This window comes from Theobroma cacao, chromosome 3 (assembly GCF_053813885.1).
Source record: "Theobroma cacao isolate CCN51 chromosome 3, ASM5381388v1, whole genome shotgun sequence".
NCBI classification, from domain to species: Eukaryota; Viridiplantae; Streptophyta; class Magnoliopsida; order Malvales; family Malvaceae; genus Theobroma; species Theobroma cacao.
Genome location: NC_142641.1, coordinates 38796510 through 38813316, shown reverse-complemented (window position 1 = coordinate 38813316; position 16807 = coordinate 38796510). Strand labels below are relative to the sequence as shown.

The 16807-nt window shown below is 35.0% G+C and overlaps 2 protein-coding genes across 3 annotated transcripts; both read left to right on the top strand.

Moving 5' to 3' along the window:
* The first annotated feature begins 1998 nt into the window (after positions 1–1998).
* Positions 1999–3947, top strand: LOC18605524 (transmembrane protein 161AB protein). The gene has a single exon (XM_018117499.2). It carries the CDS (start codon positions 2115–2117, stop codon positions 3507–3509), a length of 1395 nt encoding a protein of 464 aa, XP_017972988.2. The 5' UTR covers positions 1999–2114; the 3' UTR covers positions 3510–3947.
* Positions 3948–8181: 4234 nt separating this feature from the next.
* Positions 8182–10023, top strand: HSFB2A (heat shock transcription factor B2A). 2 transcript variants are annotated; one of them, XM_088804657.1, is made up of 2 exons: positions 8182–8593; positions 8793–10023. In XM_088804657.1, the coding sequence occupies exons 1-2, from the start codon at positions 8411–8413 to the stop codon at positions 9501–9503; spliced, it is 894 nt and encodes a 297-aa protein (XP_088660783.1). In that variant the 5' UTR covers positions 8182–8410; the 3' UTR covers positions 9504–10023. The 2 variants fall into 2 exon arrangements, with proteins under 2 accessions (XP_088660783.1, XP_007038632.3); XM_007038570.3 differs by having other exon boundaries at positions 8183–8671.
* Positions 10024–16807: the final 6784 nt, after the last annotated feature.

Below are 16807 nucleotides of genomic sequence, written 5' to 3'. Positions count from 1 at the left end.
CTAAGATATAAAAAAATAATTATAATTAATTAATAAAGATTTTATTATTTTTTTTCTTTTCTCCTCCACTTTATTTCTTTCTGGTCATTGGCCATGGAATGCCTTTTAGTTGCCAGATCATCCACCTCTCTCTATTTCCTAATTGTGTTCTTTCTTTGTCTTGTTTTTCTCCTCTCCGACCACTGTTGTGGCAATTTAGTCGCCCACGCCGCTGCCAATGACAAGATCTTGTCACCAATGAGTTGATTCGACGATGCCAACAACCATAAATGATGGTCGGTGCTAAACTCACCATTTCAGCAACCAAATCGCTCCATTCCCAAGGATCCAGCAAACATGGTTTCACCATTGATCGTCAAATATGGTATTTGCCCCTGGTCATGGGCCCTGCCTATGTTCCCCGGAGTTCGTTTTCTGGTGAAATTAGCCTAGCGAGATGATTCCAAATATGGTAGATGTCTTGTGGGTGTCAAGTTGAGGGGTGGGAATATGGTCCTTCTTTTTTTTAATTTTTTGAGAGAGAGGGTGGGGATATGGTTTCAGATTTGATAATGTTGGAAAGGATATTAATGAAATTAAAAAGCTTAGTTATTACTTAAAGCGGCGGAATAACTAGCCTTAATAAATTTTCATAATGATTATTTCGCATACGATTAATCTTTTCTATGAGAACTCGTCATTTCAACTCTTTTTTTAAATTAAATTTTGGAATGATCATTTAATTTGGAATAGATTCAAAGTAAAATAATCATTCTAATCAAACAATCATGCTATAACAAATTTGAACAATAAAATATTAAACTCTTAACTCTAATAATACGTTTGGTTTGCATAATGGAATAGAATAGAATAACTATTCTGTGAGAATAGAATAGTTATTTTAAGTAAGAAATAAAATAAAATGGTTATTATGTAATTTGATTCATGAAATAAAATAAGGTAAAATTTGTCATTATAATTTATTCGTATGCTTGGTTCGTTGGAATAAATTATGAATAAATAATAAAATGACAAAATTATTTTTTATTATAATTTAGTAAAATATACAAAATTACTCATCATTATAATTTAATAATATTTTCTTTTTTTAATCTTTTAATTTTATTTTCATTAAAATTTTAAAATATTAATAATTTATTATAAAATTATTAATATGATTTTTATTTAATTTCTTTTTATTTTTCTCTATTTGTATTTTCATTTTTTAAATTTCTATTTTCATTAAAAATTAAAAAATTAATAATTTATTATTAACTTATTAATATAATTTTTTATTTTATTTTTTTTTACTTTTTCTTTAATTTAGTTTTCTATTTGTAAGTTGGAATCATTTTCAATAAATAGGGACATTATTGTTCAATAAATTTTTTACTCTATTCCATAGTCATGGAATAGTCATTAACGAATGGCTAAACCAAGATTTTGAGAAATAGCAAACAAAAGAATAAGAATAGACAGAAATAAAGGGGAATGGCTTAGCTATTTCCCATACTAAACCAACGTGTCATTAATAGTTAACAATTCTAATTTTGCCAAGTACTAATTTGCTATTTTAAATCAAATTGTACTCTCTCATCCTTTATTAATTCTCATCCACATATAAATTTGCTTGGATCTAAATTCATAATTTGAAATATTCCGTTATATTTAGAAAACAAACACTAGAAGTGAAATGTTTAGACTCAAATTAAGAACTAAAAAGCTATCGAAATTCATTGGCTCTCCTTTAAATAGAAAATGTATTTGGTGAAACAAAAAGAAAAACAATGACTGCTACTATTATCAAGTCTTAATTCGTGTACTTGGCAGAGACAGTCCTAATTCTGGAAGCCAAAAATAACAGACTACTAATACGTGCTTTATTTCTCAAATAGTTAAATTTCTTAGGGAAGACAGATTTTTTAGAACCTCTTGCAACGTGGGCAGGACCCACATGATCAGTTGGGCTCCATTGAAGTCTAGGCCGACAAAACAAGGAAATAACAAACGACCCAAAGTTCAAACCGCAGTACTACCCTAAACATAAACACATATTCCTACGTTTCTAAAGCAAACACCATCAAGATCTCCCAACCGTCTCTCTCAACGCCCCAAATTCCTTGGAGCGAAGTACAATGTTACCGTTCTTTCAAGTTTACAAGAATCTTATACTCCAAACCTTACTCTCTTTATCGCTCACACTAATCCTCACATTCCTTAAAATCCCAATCTTCTTTCTCCAAGGTCTCCACACTTACATCCAACCTGAAAACGTCGGCCACGGCAACAACGCCTCTTCTGGTGTTAGAGCTGCTATTCGTCGACCTTCCAGCTCAGATTCAGGTCCTGGACTTGAAGGTTACCAATCTTTGTCATCAAGGACCAATGCAGAGCTCAAAAAAAGAAACAAATCTAAAGACAAGTTGGAGTTCGATGAAAACAATGCCCAGATCTTCAGGCTGAAACTCGACGAGGGTCATCTTCAAACAAGGCTTTTTTTCAATGAGTACCACAATTCTTTTGTTTTCTCCTTTGTGGGTATTTCCTGTTTGTTGCTTTACAAGTATTTAGGTCAGTCTGAGGGTTCTGGGGTTTTGGCTAATGGGAATTTAATTCCGGTTATTTTTGGATTTATTGGTTTAACCAAAGTTTTGTTAGCACTTGCAAAGATATCGTTTGAGAAATCTGCTTCTAAGAGGTCGGAGAAGCAATTTAGTGCAATTTTTGGCGTTGTGGGGTTTCTTATAGGGATTATGATTTGTTCTGGAATTGGACGGTCGGTTTCCGATTTCCGTTTCGATTCAGTTGAAGGGCCTTGGAGGATTTTTGTTGCTGTTTTGATGGGATTCCTTTCTGGTTTTTTGTATATGCCTGCTGGGAAGAATGCACGGTCCTTTTGGCTTGGGACTGATCAGCTTAGATGTAATTTGTCCATAATCTCTTGTGGATGGTTTGCTAGAATGATTTTATATGCCAATTATTTGTTTACTGTGTTCACAGCTTTACTTTGGATTAATCCATTAGCTGAAATTCTTGTTAACAAGAATGGTTATAATGGTAGAGGAGCTGTTGAGAAGTTGGTTGGAAACGTGGGTTTTTCAAAATTGGATTTTACCAGGCTTAGGGTTTTGTGCTTATTACTTTCTGGGATCCTACAAATTATGGCTTTACGTTCAAATTTGCAGATGTTTTTGAATGAAGCAGTTTTGTCTTGGTACCAGAGATTACATGCTAGCAAGGTCCCGGATTTGGATTTTAGTCGTGCAAAGGTATTTTTGCACAATCACTACTTATGCCTTGCAGTTTTGCAATTCTTTGCACCACCAGTATTGGTACTTCTCTTTCTTGGCTTATCTCAGATTGACAGCAACTCCTTTGACAAATACAGCTTGGTTTGTGGTTTATTGCCATGTTCTGCTTTTGTTAAAGAAGTGGCTTTGTTTATGGCTTGGTGGATCATATTTGTGTGGGCAATTGTTACTTCAGCAAGTCTGGTGTTTTATCGTCATGGTGTTTTGTATGTTTTCTGATAACTTAGTTTTTTGTAATGGCCTTCAGTATTTGGCCTTTGACTTGGAATTTTTGCCTAATTTTGGATAGAGAGTGTGTTTTGCTTGTGACGGATTATTACGGACATTGATCAATACATTGTAATGGAATACATGGGGCAAGAGAAGCTCTTCTCAGATGCTGTTTCATTTCAGTTTATCCCACTTCTGGGTTCTATAGTCAAGCCTGTCTAAAGATGTAGTTGGAACTCTGCTGAAGTGTGCAAGTGTAAAATGATGTGAACCATAGTTGAATTTTTTTGTTCCGTATCTATTACACATAAGAGAGGCCTAAAGTACTGTCTGGACACATATCTGGACTCTTCCATCTGTTATTTGCTGAACAATTGAGCTGCTACCAGGTGATTTTATTTTCATTATGAACTAAGCAATATAATTTCCCAGCATTATTGTCATCAATTTTTTTCTGCTTTATTCTATCATGTGGAGTTTAAGGACCTCTTACTGCTTTAAATTATTGTAACCAGTATTTTGCTCCCATAAGGTGTATAATGTTTCCCATTCCATGCTGCAGAACCATCTTATTTTTAAGCTGTCTTCTGAGATACAAACTGTAATCCATATGAAGTTTGTTTACTACTATCATTTAAATACTTTGGATTTTGGATGCACAATTTTAGATTCTACAGGATTGCTAAAGTATATTTGCCTTTATTATATTTCTTTGACTTTTGGAGTACCCATTACTAAAACATATAGTCAATATCTGTTGATTGTGGAAACTGCTTCAAATTCAATTTTATTTTTTTAATTGGGTGGAAGTGGCTGTTGTAATCATTGATATCATTCTTGTAACTCTAATGGATAAGCAATCACATTTTGGTGCTATTGTTGATTTATAGACTTGGTGACTGGCTTCATACTTTTGATTGAATGATGATTCTTATCACTGTCAACATGCATGAAGCATGTGTTGTATGTGAGGTAGTAATTTCTTGCCATGGCCTGTGAGGAAAATTTTGAAGGTCATTAGTTAGTTGAACATAAAATGGATGAGCCTTAGAGGAGATATTTGATGTGGCTTGGAACTGAAACAATGCTTAAATGTTTAGATCATTGAACATAATGTTTAATAATTGGAGTTTGATCTTTATTGTTAGCAGAAAATATTTGTTTTGAATCCCAAGTTGCCATGCAGATAGTGCAGCACAACTGAGCTATTTTATAGAAGGTAAAGTTTTGGTGGTTTTAGGCTTCTACCAGATGGGCGTGTTAGTGTTTGCTATGGCTGTTCTGTCAGACACGTAACTCTACGGTTTTAATTTGCAGTCAATTCTGTTGATATTCGACCCACCCATTTCTAGGAATCTGTGTGTGCATATTCATCCATTTAGAATAAGAATTAATATATCTAAATCTATTTAACGTTGTTATCAAATGGTTTTCGAGAGTCTGCTAGTAGGTCCTCTGTAGCCAGTTGCTTGGTTAGTATTACAAAGCTGATTGTCAATTATCCAAAGTGCTATCTGCAAGTGAATGCCATCTCTTCTGTGGATAAACTACCATAACTAATTTCAATCAATGCTATCGCCTGTTGCAGGTTCAACGATCGTAAATCTGTTTGATTGAAATGATATCAATTGTATTCCTACAAAGGCTTGATTTCTAATCTGAATTCTGGATCAAATGGTATGAGTGGCATTAAATCTTTCTTACAGATTTGGTGGCATCTCGCAGTTGTTATTAGTCCTCTGATTTGTGCAACTTCTTAGCATACTGATTTTGTTCTTAATTTACTCATAACTCATGAAAGCTGCTTCACATAAATCTTCATTGCCATGGTACATTCATAATATATGTGTGTGTGTGTGTGAGTTAAATGCTGGCTAGTCCGTTAGCTTATCCCTTTCTAGATTCTTTTCTGCTATTTAATGGTTTAAAATATAATTTACTAGTATTGTTTTTACTCGGAGAAACTGATTTTCAGGTTCTCATGACCAAATGAAAATGTTGTTTTCTGTTGATTGGATAAATGTAATTTTCCTTTTCCTTTTTTTTCATTTTTATCGGTGACTGGATAATCCCAGGTAATATTTGGCATCATTTTGAGCGCTAAATTGATTCATGGTCGTAAAACCTCCTATCAGCAACGGGGGCAAATTTGGATCCAATACAGGGGACCAAAAGGGACGGCTTTGGATTTCAAAGATCTTTTATTCTTGGAATTTAGGAAACATTCTAAAAACCATGGGAAACATTGACCATGCAAGACTACTTGAGCCATAACATACCCTCCATTAATGCTTGTCATACTAATTTAGCCTGGAGAAGAAATAGTCCAGGCTTTTAACAAGGAGAGGAAACGAAAATGAAGAACAAAACCTGCACAAGTGCTTCAAAGAAACTTCCTTTTAAGTGAGGTTAAGATTTACGTGCTTCCCCTAAATGAGTTTCATTACAGATTTGACAATAAAATAAACTAGTACTCCCCCTAATTCCCTATTTACTTGGAAGTACAGGACTTAATAACGAAATCCTAACAGTTGAACAGCCCCAAAGGTTGAGAATTATCAGGAGCTACGACATCTCCAGACAAAAGTTTGTTTGATTGTCAGTAGCTATTTAGGTAGGCCGTGAGAAATTATTTCCAATTTTATGAGCCATTAAACATTAATGAGCTTTTAATAATCATCGATGTATTGAGTTTGTTTTGTTCCTTTTTGCATTCCAAACCCTTTGCTATAAAGATGGTTGTTTCCTCTCCCTCCTACGCCCTACGGCCTAAGGCTTCTAAGGTAGTAGTAACATATTTGATAAACCAAGAAATTAAATGGAATACAATTATTGTACCCAAAATTTCTCAAGTATTTTCAATCAATGATGGATACTACTTTCTTGATTGATAGTCACACTTTTATCCTTCAAAAATGGAAAAGTCAAATTCAACCTCTTTTATTCCATAGTAAATCAATTGGAAATGTCTATATATATTCTGTCTAGCTTAACAGAATAATCAAAGTAGAAGCTAAAAGACTTGAAGTTGAAACATCAACCATGGTTTTGATTAGTCTGGCATCAATCCGGCATATAGACTGAAGGAGGAATCAAGTTGAACTCCCCATCACACTTTCGGAAAATAGAAAACAAAATTGTTGCTCTCAAATCTCAATATTTTATGCACATTCAAAAAGTAACAGTAATTAACAAAGGGAATGAAAGAGAATAGGACACATAAATTAAATTAATTGCATTTTGAATTGGAGAGATAGAAGAGAAGAACAAAGAGCCGTCTTACCTGCAGCTTTGGTTCGATAGGGAGCTAATTACCAAGACCAGTTAGATCCAGGGTTTATTGGTTGGAAATTGTTTGGTAGGCCCTAAAAACACTTTTAATGAAAACAGCTTTTCATCCCCCCCCTCCCTCCCTCCCTCCCTCCCAACCCAGCTACTTTTTGTCCCTTGGAATCTTAGAGCTACTACTGAATACTGACAAGTTAACGTCTGCTTAGGAATCAACCGTGAATTCCGATATTTTCATCAACTCTCACACACTCGATTAGGAGAGACAAAAAAAAAAAAAAAAAGGTTTGGCCTTATCAATTATTGGTGGCTGCTTTGCCTAACCTTTGGAACAAATTCTGTACTCCTAAACATTAAAGCTTAGGTCAAACAACAATTTAACTTGGATTGAAATTAGGGGCTCACTTGCATGCACTTAGCAGATTAAATGCTCAAGTACAATCTAGATTAAAGATTGGGTATTTTGTTATTGCTAGATTAAATAGGAAGATGATATCTTTAAATAGCAAAATATTCTTAATTATTATAATTATATTACTCTAATATCATATATATATTTTTATGAATATCATTTCCTTGGTATTACTCTAATCAATCCAACAAACTGCCAATTTCTTGTTGGGCATAAAATTTTATGTTAATTACCGGTTAATATAAGTTTGGAAAATATTAATATTTAATTTAAAATATTTTTTAAAATTAAATATTAATATTTAACTTTCAATTTTTTAATTTAAATTATTAATATTTAAATTATTAAGTATTATTAAAATGAAAAAAAAATATTTTTTAATGAAATCATTTAACTCAATTAATTTTTTTACTTATAAATTGAATAAATTTTACTAATAATGATAACAAAAAATATTTCAACAATTATCAGTTAATGAATACATATTTATAAATATAAGTTGTTGATTATTTGTGCAATTAATGAATGTAGATATTTTTATAATCTTATGATAACGAAAGGATGAGATGGAAATTTTTTTAAAAATTAGAGTTTATACAATTAATGAATATGGATGTTTTTATAGTATTACGATGAAGAAATGATGAGATGGGAATTTATTTTGAAAAGTAAAATCTTATTTTTATTAAAAAAAATTCATAGTTTATTTAAATAAAAAAATTATTTTTTTTGTAAAATATTTTGCATAATTTTTTTCATAAATTATTTTTGGATTAACAAGCAAACCCTCAAACGTGATTAAATTTCTTCTGAAAAACCAAAGAGAAAAAAAAAGTCAAGCTGTGGGCTTGGTAGTAGTTTCAATAAACGTAAGAGATGGTACAGATCCCACAGTAAATTCCAAGAAAGAAAAAAATAAAAGAGTGGTACCCACTCACGGGTTGCCACGTATAAAGAGAACATCGAACAGGAAGTTTCTCGACGAGACGTAACGTAGCTTCTCGTTGTTTCCTCTCTTCTTCTTTTCCTTCTCATTCTGCCTTCGTTTGCCATATTTTTTCTCTTTCTCTTATCTGTTTCCTCATCCCATAAAAGGCGAACCTTCTAGAATTCTTCACCAGATCCTCTCCACCTCTTGCTCCCAAAGTAACAAAAAAAATATCTTCATTGATTTCCAAAACCTTAAATAAGGAAGATATTTGTGCCGTTGATGGCTCCGCCGCCAGTGGAGCAAAACGGAGAGGAGACAACGGCGGCGGCGGCGGGAGAATCGCAGAGGTCTGTTCCCACTCCGTTTTTGACAAAAACTTATCAATTGGTAGATGATCACACAATTGACGACGTGATTTCGTGGAACGACGACGGATCTACTTTCATCGTTTGGAACCCCACGGTTTTCGCTCGTGATTTGCTTCCTAAATATTTCAAGCATAATAATTTCTCTAGTTTCGTTCGTCAACTTAATACTTACGTAAGCAAAAAAACAAAAACAAAAAAAAAATCTCTTAAATTTAATCTCCTCGCTCCAAGTTTTAAACATGCAAATTTTCTTTATTTTGTTGATTTTTTTTTTGTTTTATTATTCTTTTTAGGGATTTAGAAAAGTGGTTCCTGATCGATGGGAATTCTCGAACGATTGTTTCCGACGCGGTGAAAAGCGGCTTTTATGCGAAATCCAGCGTAGGAAGATCATGATGCCAACTACGGCGGCTATCACGGTGTCTACGATGACAGCGATTCCAATAGCAAAACCGATTATATCTCCATCGAATTCCGGAGACGAGCAATCTCCGGTCATTTCATCGACATCATCGCCTTCGAGACCGGGCCAAACGGGATCAGTTACGGCGGAGCTCAGGGAAGAAAACGAGAAATTGAGGAAAGAGAACGTGCAGCTTAACAAACAATTAGCGGAGATGAAGAGCTTGTGCAATAATATATTCAATTTGATGTCTAATTACGCGAGTTCTCAATCGGAGAGCAGCTTTGCGGCGACCAAACCGTTGGACTTGTTGCCAGTGAAGCGGTTATCGGAAGAAGGAGAAGACGAAGAGACGAGTCCGAGATTGTTCGGTGTGCCGATTGGAGGCGTGAAGCGCGCGAGGGAAGTAGGGGAAAGTTTGGCGGCGGAGGACGAAACGCAATTACAGCTGCAGCAGCCTGGTGGGAGTGGAACTGCGAGTGAGATGATCAAATCGGAGCCGTTGGATCGCCAGAACGCGGGGTGCGACGATGAGCGTGGGAATCAGGACACGCCATGGCTTCGGCAGTTTCACCGAGCGAATCAGAGGGTTTGTAACTGATTCGGTTCGGTTTTAGGTAGTGTTAGGTTGGCTATGGGGTGGTTGATGGTGGATCCACGAAAGGTTGGATCCGACCAGAATGTTCCCGTGCGAAAGGAAACGCACGTGTCGAAGGGGATCACGTGCTTGGTGAAACCTTCGAGAGGGACGGACCCCACTGCAAGAATTTTCTCGGGACTTTTTTTTCTACATCTGTTTCTCTTTTGTTTTTTTCAAGGGAAAAAAAACAAGAAGAGGAATTCTTAAAAGTCTAAAACTCTTATAGTACATCTTTTTATATTTATAGAATGAAAATCTAACCATTTTCCACTGCTCTTAAGGATGGAGTCTAATGTTTGATCCACGAGAGTGATGGAAATTATCAAAACGTGTTGGGTGGAGATGAAGTGGTTACTTTTATCAAGAAATTAGTAATGTCAAGTCATGTGAGTTGGTGAATGCGTGATCCCTTATGTACAGATAACTCCTAGAAGAGTTAGATTAAGTTTCTTTTTATTTAACTAAGTTTGGTTGGATGATATTTTTGTTGTTACTTGTTTTTTATAAAAAAAAAAAAAAATCTAATCGGAACCTAAACGAGTTTAAATGAAGTTGCTCAGAGCACACGCTATGATAATTGAGAATAATGGGCTTGTATGTCTATGTGACTTATTTCACATATCCTCTGACAATATTAAAAATATCTATTTCAATGTGAAACACTAAAAGTTTTATTTTGAATTTTCAGAGACTGTCAGTACTTATGTTTCTCGAGTCTTAGAAATGTTAGAACAGTAAAATTAGAGCCGAGGCGAGTGTTGGTGGGAAGGGCCATGATTGAGGAGAAAAGCTGTGGATGACGGGGGACCCCAAAAATTTGTAGAATTGTTCATGATTGAACAAGAACTCGCATGCAATGCCTTTTGGACTCATTTTAGAAAGCGCTAGGTAATGTTTTATCAACACATGCTCTGCAGCAGGGGCGTGCATTTTCCTGCTTTGGCGTCTACACACTTCTTTGCAAAGAAAGGATCCAAAGGTTGGATATTCTTTTCCTAGCTTTTTCGTATTGACTCGAAAGACTGACTGATATTGATTTTGTGGGAGAGATAGCTGCAACTTTTGACTATTCCAACGAAAGTTATTCAAGTCCAAACTCCAACCCTACTTAGGCCAGCTTGCGATTTGTTTTCAATATATCAATATGGGCCATAATGTCATATGTTGGACTCACTGTACATTAAAGATCAGCTTACACCAAAAAACAACAAAACTTATTAACGTCTGCGCACACAGTGAAGCACATTGGAAGCTGCAACGTGGTTTCAAACTCGATCATTCAATTAAAGAGTGGACAATGCTGCTCATACCCTCTCATATTTTTTTTTTTAAAAAAGAATAGTAATCTAACTATTTACATGAATAAATTTGGACGCATTAGCCTATGAGTCAACAACTCGATTGGCCAGTATGTTTTCTCTGCTTTCTTTTTTCTTCGAACAATTTTTTTTTCCGCCTTGATTACTACAATTTGCCTTGGATTTTCCAAGGCAGCGTGTGGAATGCTGGAAACAGATGAAAGGAGTGCAATTTTCAAAAGCTTATATAATCTGGCACTGTAGTGATTGTACGAAAAGAAATAAATTGTTGCCGTGCTGAGAATCAAATAAATTTATAAGCAAAAAGGAGAAAAAAAGTTCAGTTGCAGGGCCTGGATTTTGCAACCATCATGAAGGGATACGAAAAAATAGAGAAGCTCAACAGCATGGTTTTTATCATAATTTTTGGGGTGATGGTGAGCTTGCCTTGGTCTCTTAGCATATGCTTCAGAGCTCAGACATTTTTATAGGGTCCCTAATCTTGTAATTACAGATCATTCCAGATTCTCCAGTTCTATATGAAAAGTCAGAAAAGCAAGACCAATGCTATAGAATTCACAAGTTTCTACTTCCATCTAGTTTGAGTCGGATATAACATTGAATATGGTGATTGTACAAGCTGGTCGCAGACCAGGTCCTAGCTTATGGAAGAATAAGGAGAATAAGTGCGGGTAGCAATTGGATTTGGCTGCACTTCAAGAAATTAAGGCTAATGTTATGTGCGGTAAGTTACAAGAAGCCTGGATTTGTTTAGTCTTTTTTTCAAAGATGGAATACACGAAGCCTGGAGTAGTAGGTCAGGCCTGTAAGGTTTAACAATTAACTAATTTACGCCTACACTTTGGTGAGAAAAAGTAAACATGCAAGAGAAAAGGAAGGGCCGATGGTTGATTTCAGGCAGTAACTGTTGAGAATAATGCTTGCATGGCCTGTGCCTTTGTACCTGTACTGTGCTGAATAATTGAATTATGACATGCAGTTACTTGCAGTTATTACATGTTAAACTGTTTTCAAACTTCTTTTAACACTTGTAATCCATGCCTTAACACTTGAATTCAAGTCTTGACTAGTGTTATGCATGTAACTATCTTTTTTGTGTATAAGGGCCATCTCATAAGAATAAAGTGTGCCTTTCATCAAAATAATTTCTCCTCTTCTATAAATTCCTTGTTTGGTACGCCAACAGTTGCTTCATACAAAAACTTTATTCATGTCCTTATTTTATCTTCATGGTATCTAGAGCTTATTTTGATCTTAGCAATTGTATTTATAAGATAATCAAACAGCCATTTCCCTAATTTTTTTTTTAAAAAAACATCTTCATGCAAAATAACCTCCAGCAATATTTTTAGTCATTAATCTCCACCAAACTTCAATGGAGAAAATTATGCAATTTGGTCAGTTAAGATGGAAGCCTATTTGCGTAGCTAAGACCTTTTGAATGTCATAGAATGTGGAGGTGAAGTATTTGTCCTCAGAGAGACGGCAACCCTCGAACAAATTAAGCAACATAACAAGGAGATTGCTAAGCGCTACAGAGCACTAGCATGTATCCATGGGGCTATTTCGGATGCCATATTTACAAGAATAATAGGATTCAAATAAGCAAAGGACGCATAAGACAAACTTAAGGAGGAATTCCAAGGCTCAAAGAAGACAAAACAGATGTAGGTGATGAATTTATTGAGGGAGTTTGAGACTTTGAGAATGAAATATATTGAAAATGTTAAAGACTACATTAACAAAATCATGCGAGTGGTGAACCAAGTGCAATTGTTGAGAGAGAATATTTCTGAAAGCCATGTAGTCCAAAATATCCTTGTGTCTCTACCAGAAAGATTTGAATCTACGATTACATCATTAGAAGGGTCAAAGGACCTTTCAACCTTGACTTTTACTAATGTAGTGAATGCACTCCAAGCTGCAGAGTAAATGAGAGCAATGCAAAGTGATAATACAATTAAAAATGCTTTTATTTGCAAGGATGAAAGGAAAAGCATGAGAAGAATCAAGCATAAAAAAAGGCTCAGGTGATTAGAAGGAGAAAGAATAAGGAATGGTTCAATATAACAAAACTCATAGGAAGAAGAACGAGTTCCAGATGTGCTCTCATTGTAAGAAAAGGAATCATTCAGTAGCCTACTGCTGGTTCAAACCAAGTGTAAGGTGTTGTGCATGTAACCAATTAGGTCACATTGAAAAGGTATGTAAAAATAAACCAGAGAAGCATGATAAGGCACCCCAAGTAAGTGAGAAGGCTGATGTTGCTGAAGAGCAGTTGTTTATGACCTTGACACAACCCAAGGTAGTTAACTCGTATCAATGTTGTTGGACAGTGGTTGTTCAAATCACATGGCCCCCAACAAAGATCTCTTTGTTGAACCTGATACTCTGCATCGATCCAATGTTGAAATAGGCAATGGCAAGTATCTATATGTAGTCAGGAAAGGTACAATCAACATTTAAACTTCCCTAGGAATTAAGTATGTCAGAAAAGTGTTGCTTGTTCCTGATATTGTTCAAAATCTCCTAAGTGTTGGCCACATGAAGGATGATGGTTATGTTTTGCTTTTTAAAGATAAATCATGTACTGTGTATGATCCATCAGGTAAGTTTGTTATGAATGTTCTTAAAAAAAGAAAATGTTTTCCTTTGAATTTGGGAGATGTTTTTTTGGTTTTTTGAAAAGTAAGAAGCATGTTCATTTATTCATCACAAGGGATAGAAGTCCTTATTCAATTACAAGCAAAAGCCCTAACTTTGGCCAAAATGCCTCACAAGAACAAAGGAGGAAAAAAACCCAAAATCATGGCATAGGCAATCACCTAAACCTTTGAGAAACAAAAACAGAAAAACGCATCCTATATATATATAAAAAGATCCTAAACAAAAAGAAACGCCTCCCTAAACCAACTCAAAAAATCCCCCCAAAACCAATTTTTGGAAATCAAATATGACAACCCTTTGGCATAAACGGTTTAGGCATTCTAATCTTGGTTCCTTGGTACAAGTTAGCAGGTCAGGCTTGATGGAGAATCTGCCTTCCTTAACTGAACCAAACCAAGTTTGTAGTACATGTTAGTTTGGGGAATCTACTAGGAAGCCCTTTCCATCTACTCGATCAAGTAGCGTAACCAAGAAGCTTGAACTGGTACACACTAACGTAAGAGGCCTTATAAGTGAAGAATCTCTATATGGAAGCAAATTTTTTCTGATATCCATTGATGATGCTTTTAGAATGTGTTGGATTTATTTTATGAAACAAAAATCCAAAGTCTGTGATCTTTTTCTGAAGTTTAAGGCCAGGGTTGAACAAGAATTTGGGAAAAAAACTAAAAACCTTAAATCCGACAAAGGTGGAAAGTACAAGTCTTTAGAGTTCTCTCAATATCTTGAGAAGGAAAGGATTCAACATCAACTCACAACTCCTACACTCCTCAGCAGAACAGAGTTGTTGAAAGAAAAAATAGAACTATAATAGAAATGAACATGTGTCTATTATTTGAAAATGAGCTACCAAAGAGATTTTGGGTGGAAGCGGCTAATACTGCTGTATACTTGCTGAACATTCTCCCCACAAGAGCTTTAAGAATTGTGACTCCATATGAAGATTGGTTTAAAAGAAAGCCATCTGTAAGTCACTTGCGTGTTTTTGGGTGCATTTTTTATCAACATGTCCCTAATGTGTTAAGGGATAAATTACAGTCTAAGGTGGTGAATGGAATATTTGTAGGTACAATCTAGAATCAAAAGCCTAAGGCATATATCAGATTGACTCTGGCAAGATTTCCATCAATAGAGATGTCACGTTCGATGAAGAACTTAGCTAGAATTGGAATGAGAAGCAAATTAAAGAATCAAATGTTGTTATTCAAAGTCAGAATGACGACAATGGTGAACTTGATCTTGATGAGGTTATTGATGAAACTCTTGTACGAGGTTCTTGCTTTATTGAAGACATATATAACAAATGTCAATTTGCAATAGCTGAACCTACCTCATTTGATGAAGCTGTACTTGACAAGGAAATAGATCATCTATGAGAAAAGAAATTGCAATGATTGAGAAAAACAAGACTTTGACTCTTGTTAATTGATCAAAACACATACAAGTGATCAATATGAAATGGATCTTAAAGAAAAAGATGAATGCAGATGGTTCTCTGAATAAATGCAAACCAAGATTCATTATAAAGAGCTTTTCTCAAATGTCAAGAGTAGTTTATTTTTATACTTTTGCTCCCGTAGCAAGATTGGATACTATTTGACTTTTTTTGGCACTGCCAACAGCTCATGGTTGGAAAGTCTTTCATTTGGATGTTAAGTCTGCATTTTTAAATGGCAGACTAAATGAAGAAATATGTGGAACAACCCATGGGATTTGAAGTGAAAGTTGATAAAGACAAAATGTATAGGTTGCATAAAGCCTTATATGGGTTAGAGCAAGCACCACGTGCATGGTATAGTAGGATTGACTCCTAGTTGCAAAATTAGGGGTTCCGCAAAAACTTGAATGAGGCCACATTATATGTGATGGAAGGAATAACTACCAACTCTTTAATTGTATCATTAGATATCGATGATTTCTTGATAATAAGAGTAAACACAAATGGTATGGCTAAACTTAAGGCATAAATGGAGAAAGAATCTAACATGTTAGATTTGGATTTGATTACTTTCTGGGACTTGAAGTGTCATAAACAAGGAGCAATATTCACCTGATTCAACAGAACTACATAACAAAAATGTTGAAACAATTCAACATGAGCAATTGCAAGACAACTGAAACTCCTCTTAATGCAAATGAGAAGCTGTCAGTTGACTCAAGTAACAAGCTCTACAATCCTAATAAATGTAGAAGTCTAATAGGCTACTTTCTCTATATATGTCCAACTCAACCAAAACTTATGTTCGTCGTCAATTTCTTGTCATGATTCATGCAATAACCATGTCGATCACATCTTACAGTAGCCAAAAGGATTTTGAGCTATCTAAAAGGTACGACAAGTTATGGTGTCACATTCATACGAGCTAAAATAGTTGAACTTGTGAGATTTTTCGACAGTGATTGGGGAGGTAGCATTGATGATGCCAAAAGTACCTCAGATATGTATTTACTCTCGAGAATGGAGTGTTTTCGTGGAATTCACACAAGCAAGAATTAATGGCACAATCCTCAGTAAAAATAGAGTACGTAACAACTGCTGTAGCTACAAATCAAAGGATATGGTTAAGAAAAATTCTACTTGATCATGGAATGCTGTTGATGAATCCTACCAAGGTGTTTGTTGACAACAAATCTGCAATATCAAAGCTCAAAATCCAGTTTTTCAAGGGAGAACTAAACACATTCATCTAAAATACCATGCTTTGAGGGATGCATAAAAGAAAGGTGAAATTCTCGTACAATATTGCTCATCTAATGATCAAGCTGCTGACATTATTACTAAGCCGCTCTCCAGGTCTAAGTTTAAACATAATCGAAAAATGCTTTTGGTGAAGAATGCAAGCATTAAGGAAGTGTGTTGAGAATAATGCTTGCATGGCTTGGTGTATTTATATGCGTACTTAGCTTATTAATTGAATTAAGACATGCAGTTACTTACAATTATTACATATTAAACTGTTTTTAAACTTCCTTAACACTTGTAATTCATGCCTTAACACTGAAATTCATGTCTTGACAAGTGTTATGCATGTAACTACCTTTTCTGTGTATAAATAGGACTGCTACATATGAATAAAATGTGCCTTTTGTCAAAATAATTTTTGTTCTTCTATAATTCCTTGCTTGGTTCGTTAACAATTGCTTCATACAGCAACTTTATTCCAGTCCTTATTTTATCTTCAGTAATTGGTAGCTTTAAGCAATGCAGATATATCCTACTATTACCTTTCTCCACTAGCGCTGATTTCTTTTTCTATTATCCAGAAAGAAAGATACTTG

Excerpts from the sequence above, each read along its gene's own strand:
- LOC18605524 (XM_018117499.2), top strand. The coding sequence starts at position 2,115 with ATGTTACCGTTCTTTCAAGTTTACAAGAATCTTATACTCCAAACCTTA.
- HSFB2A (XM_007038570.3), top strand. The coding sequence starts at position 8,411 with ATGGCTCCGCCGCCAGTGGAGCAAAACGGAGAGGAGACAACGGCGGCG. Across the intron at positions 8,672-8,792 it reads TTCGTCAACTTAATACTTAC|GGATTTAGAAAAGTGGTTCC; the intron begins GTAAGCAAAAAA and ends TATTCTTTTTAG.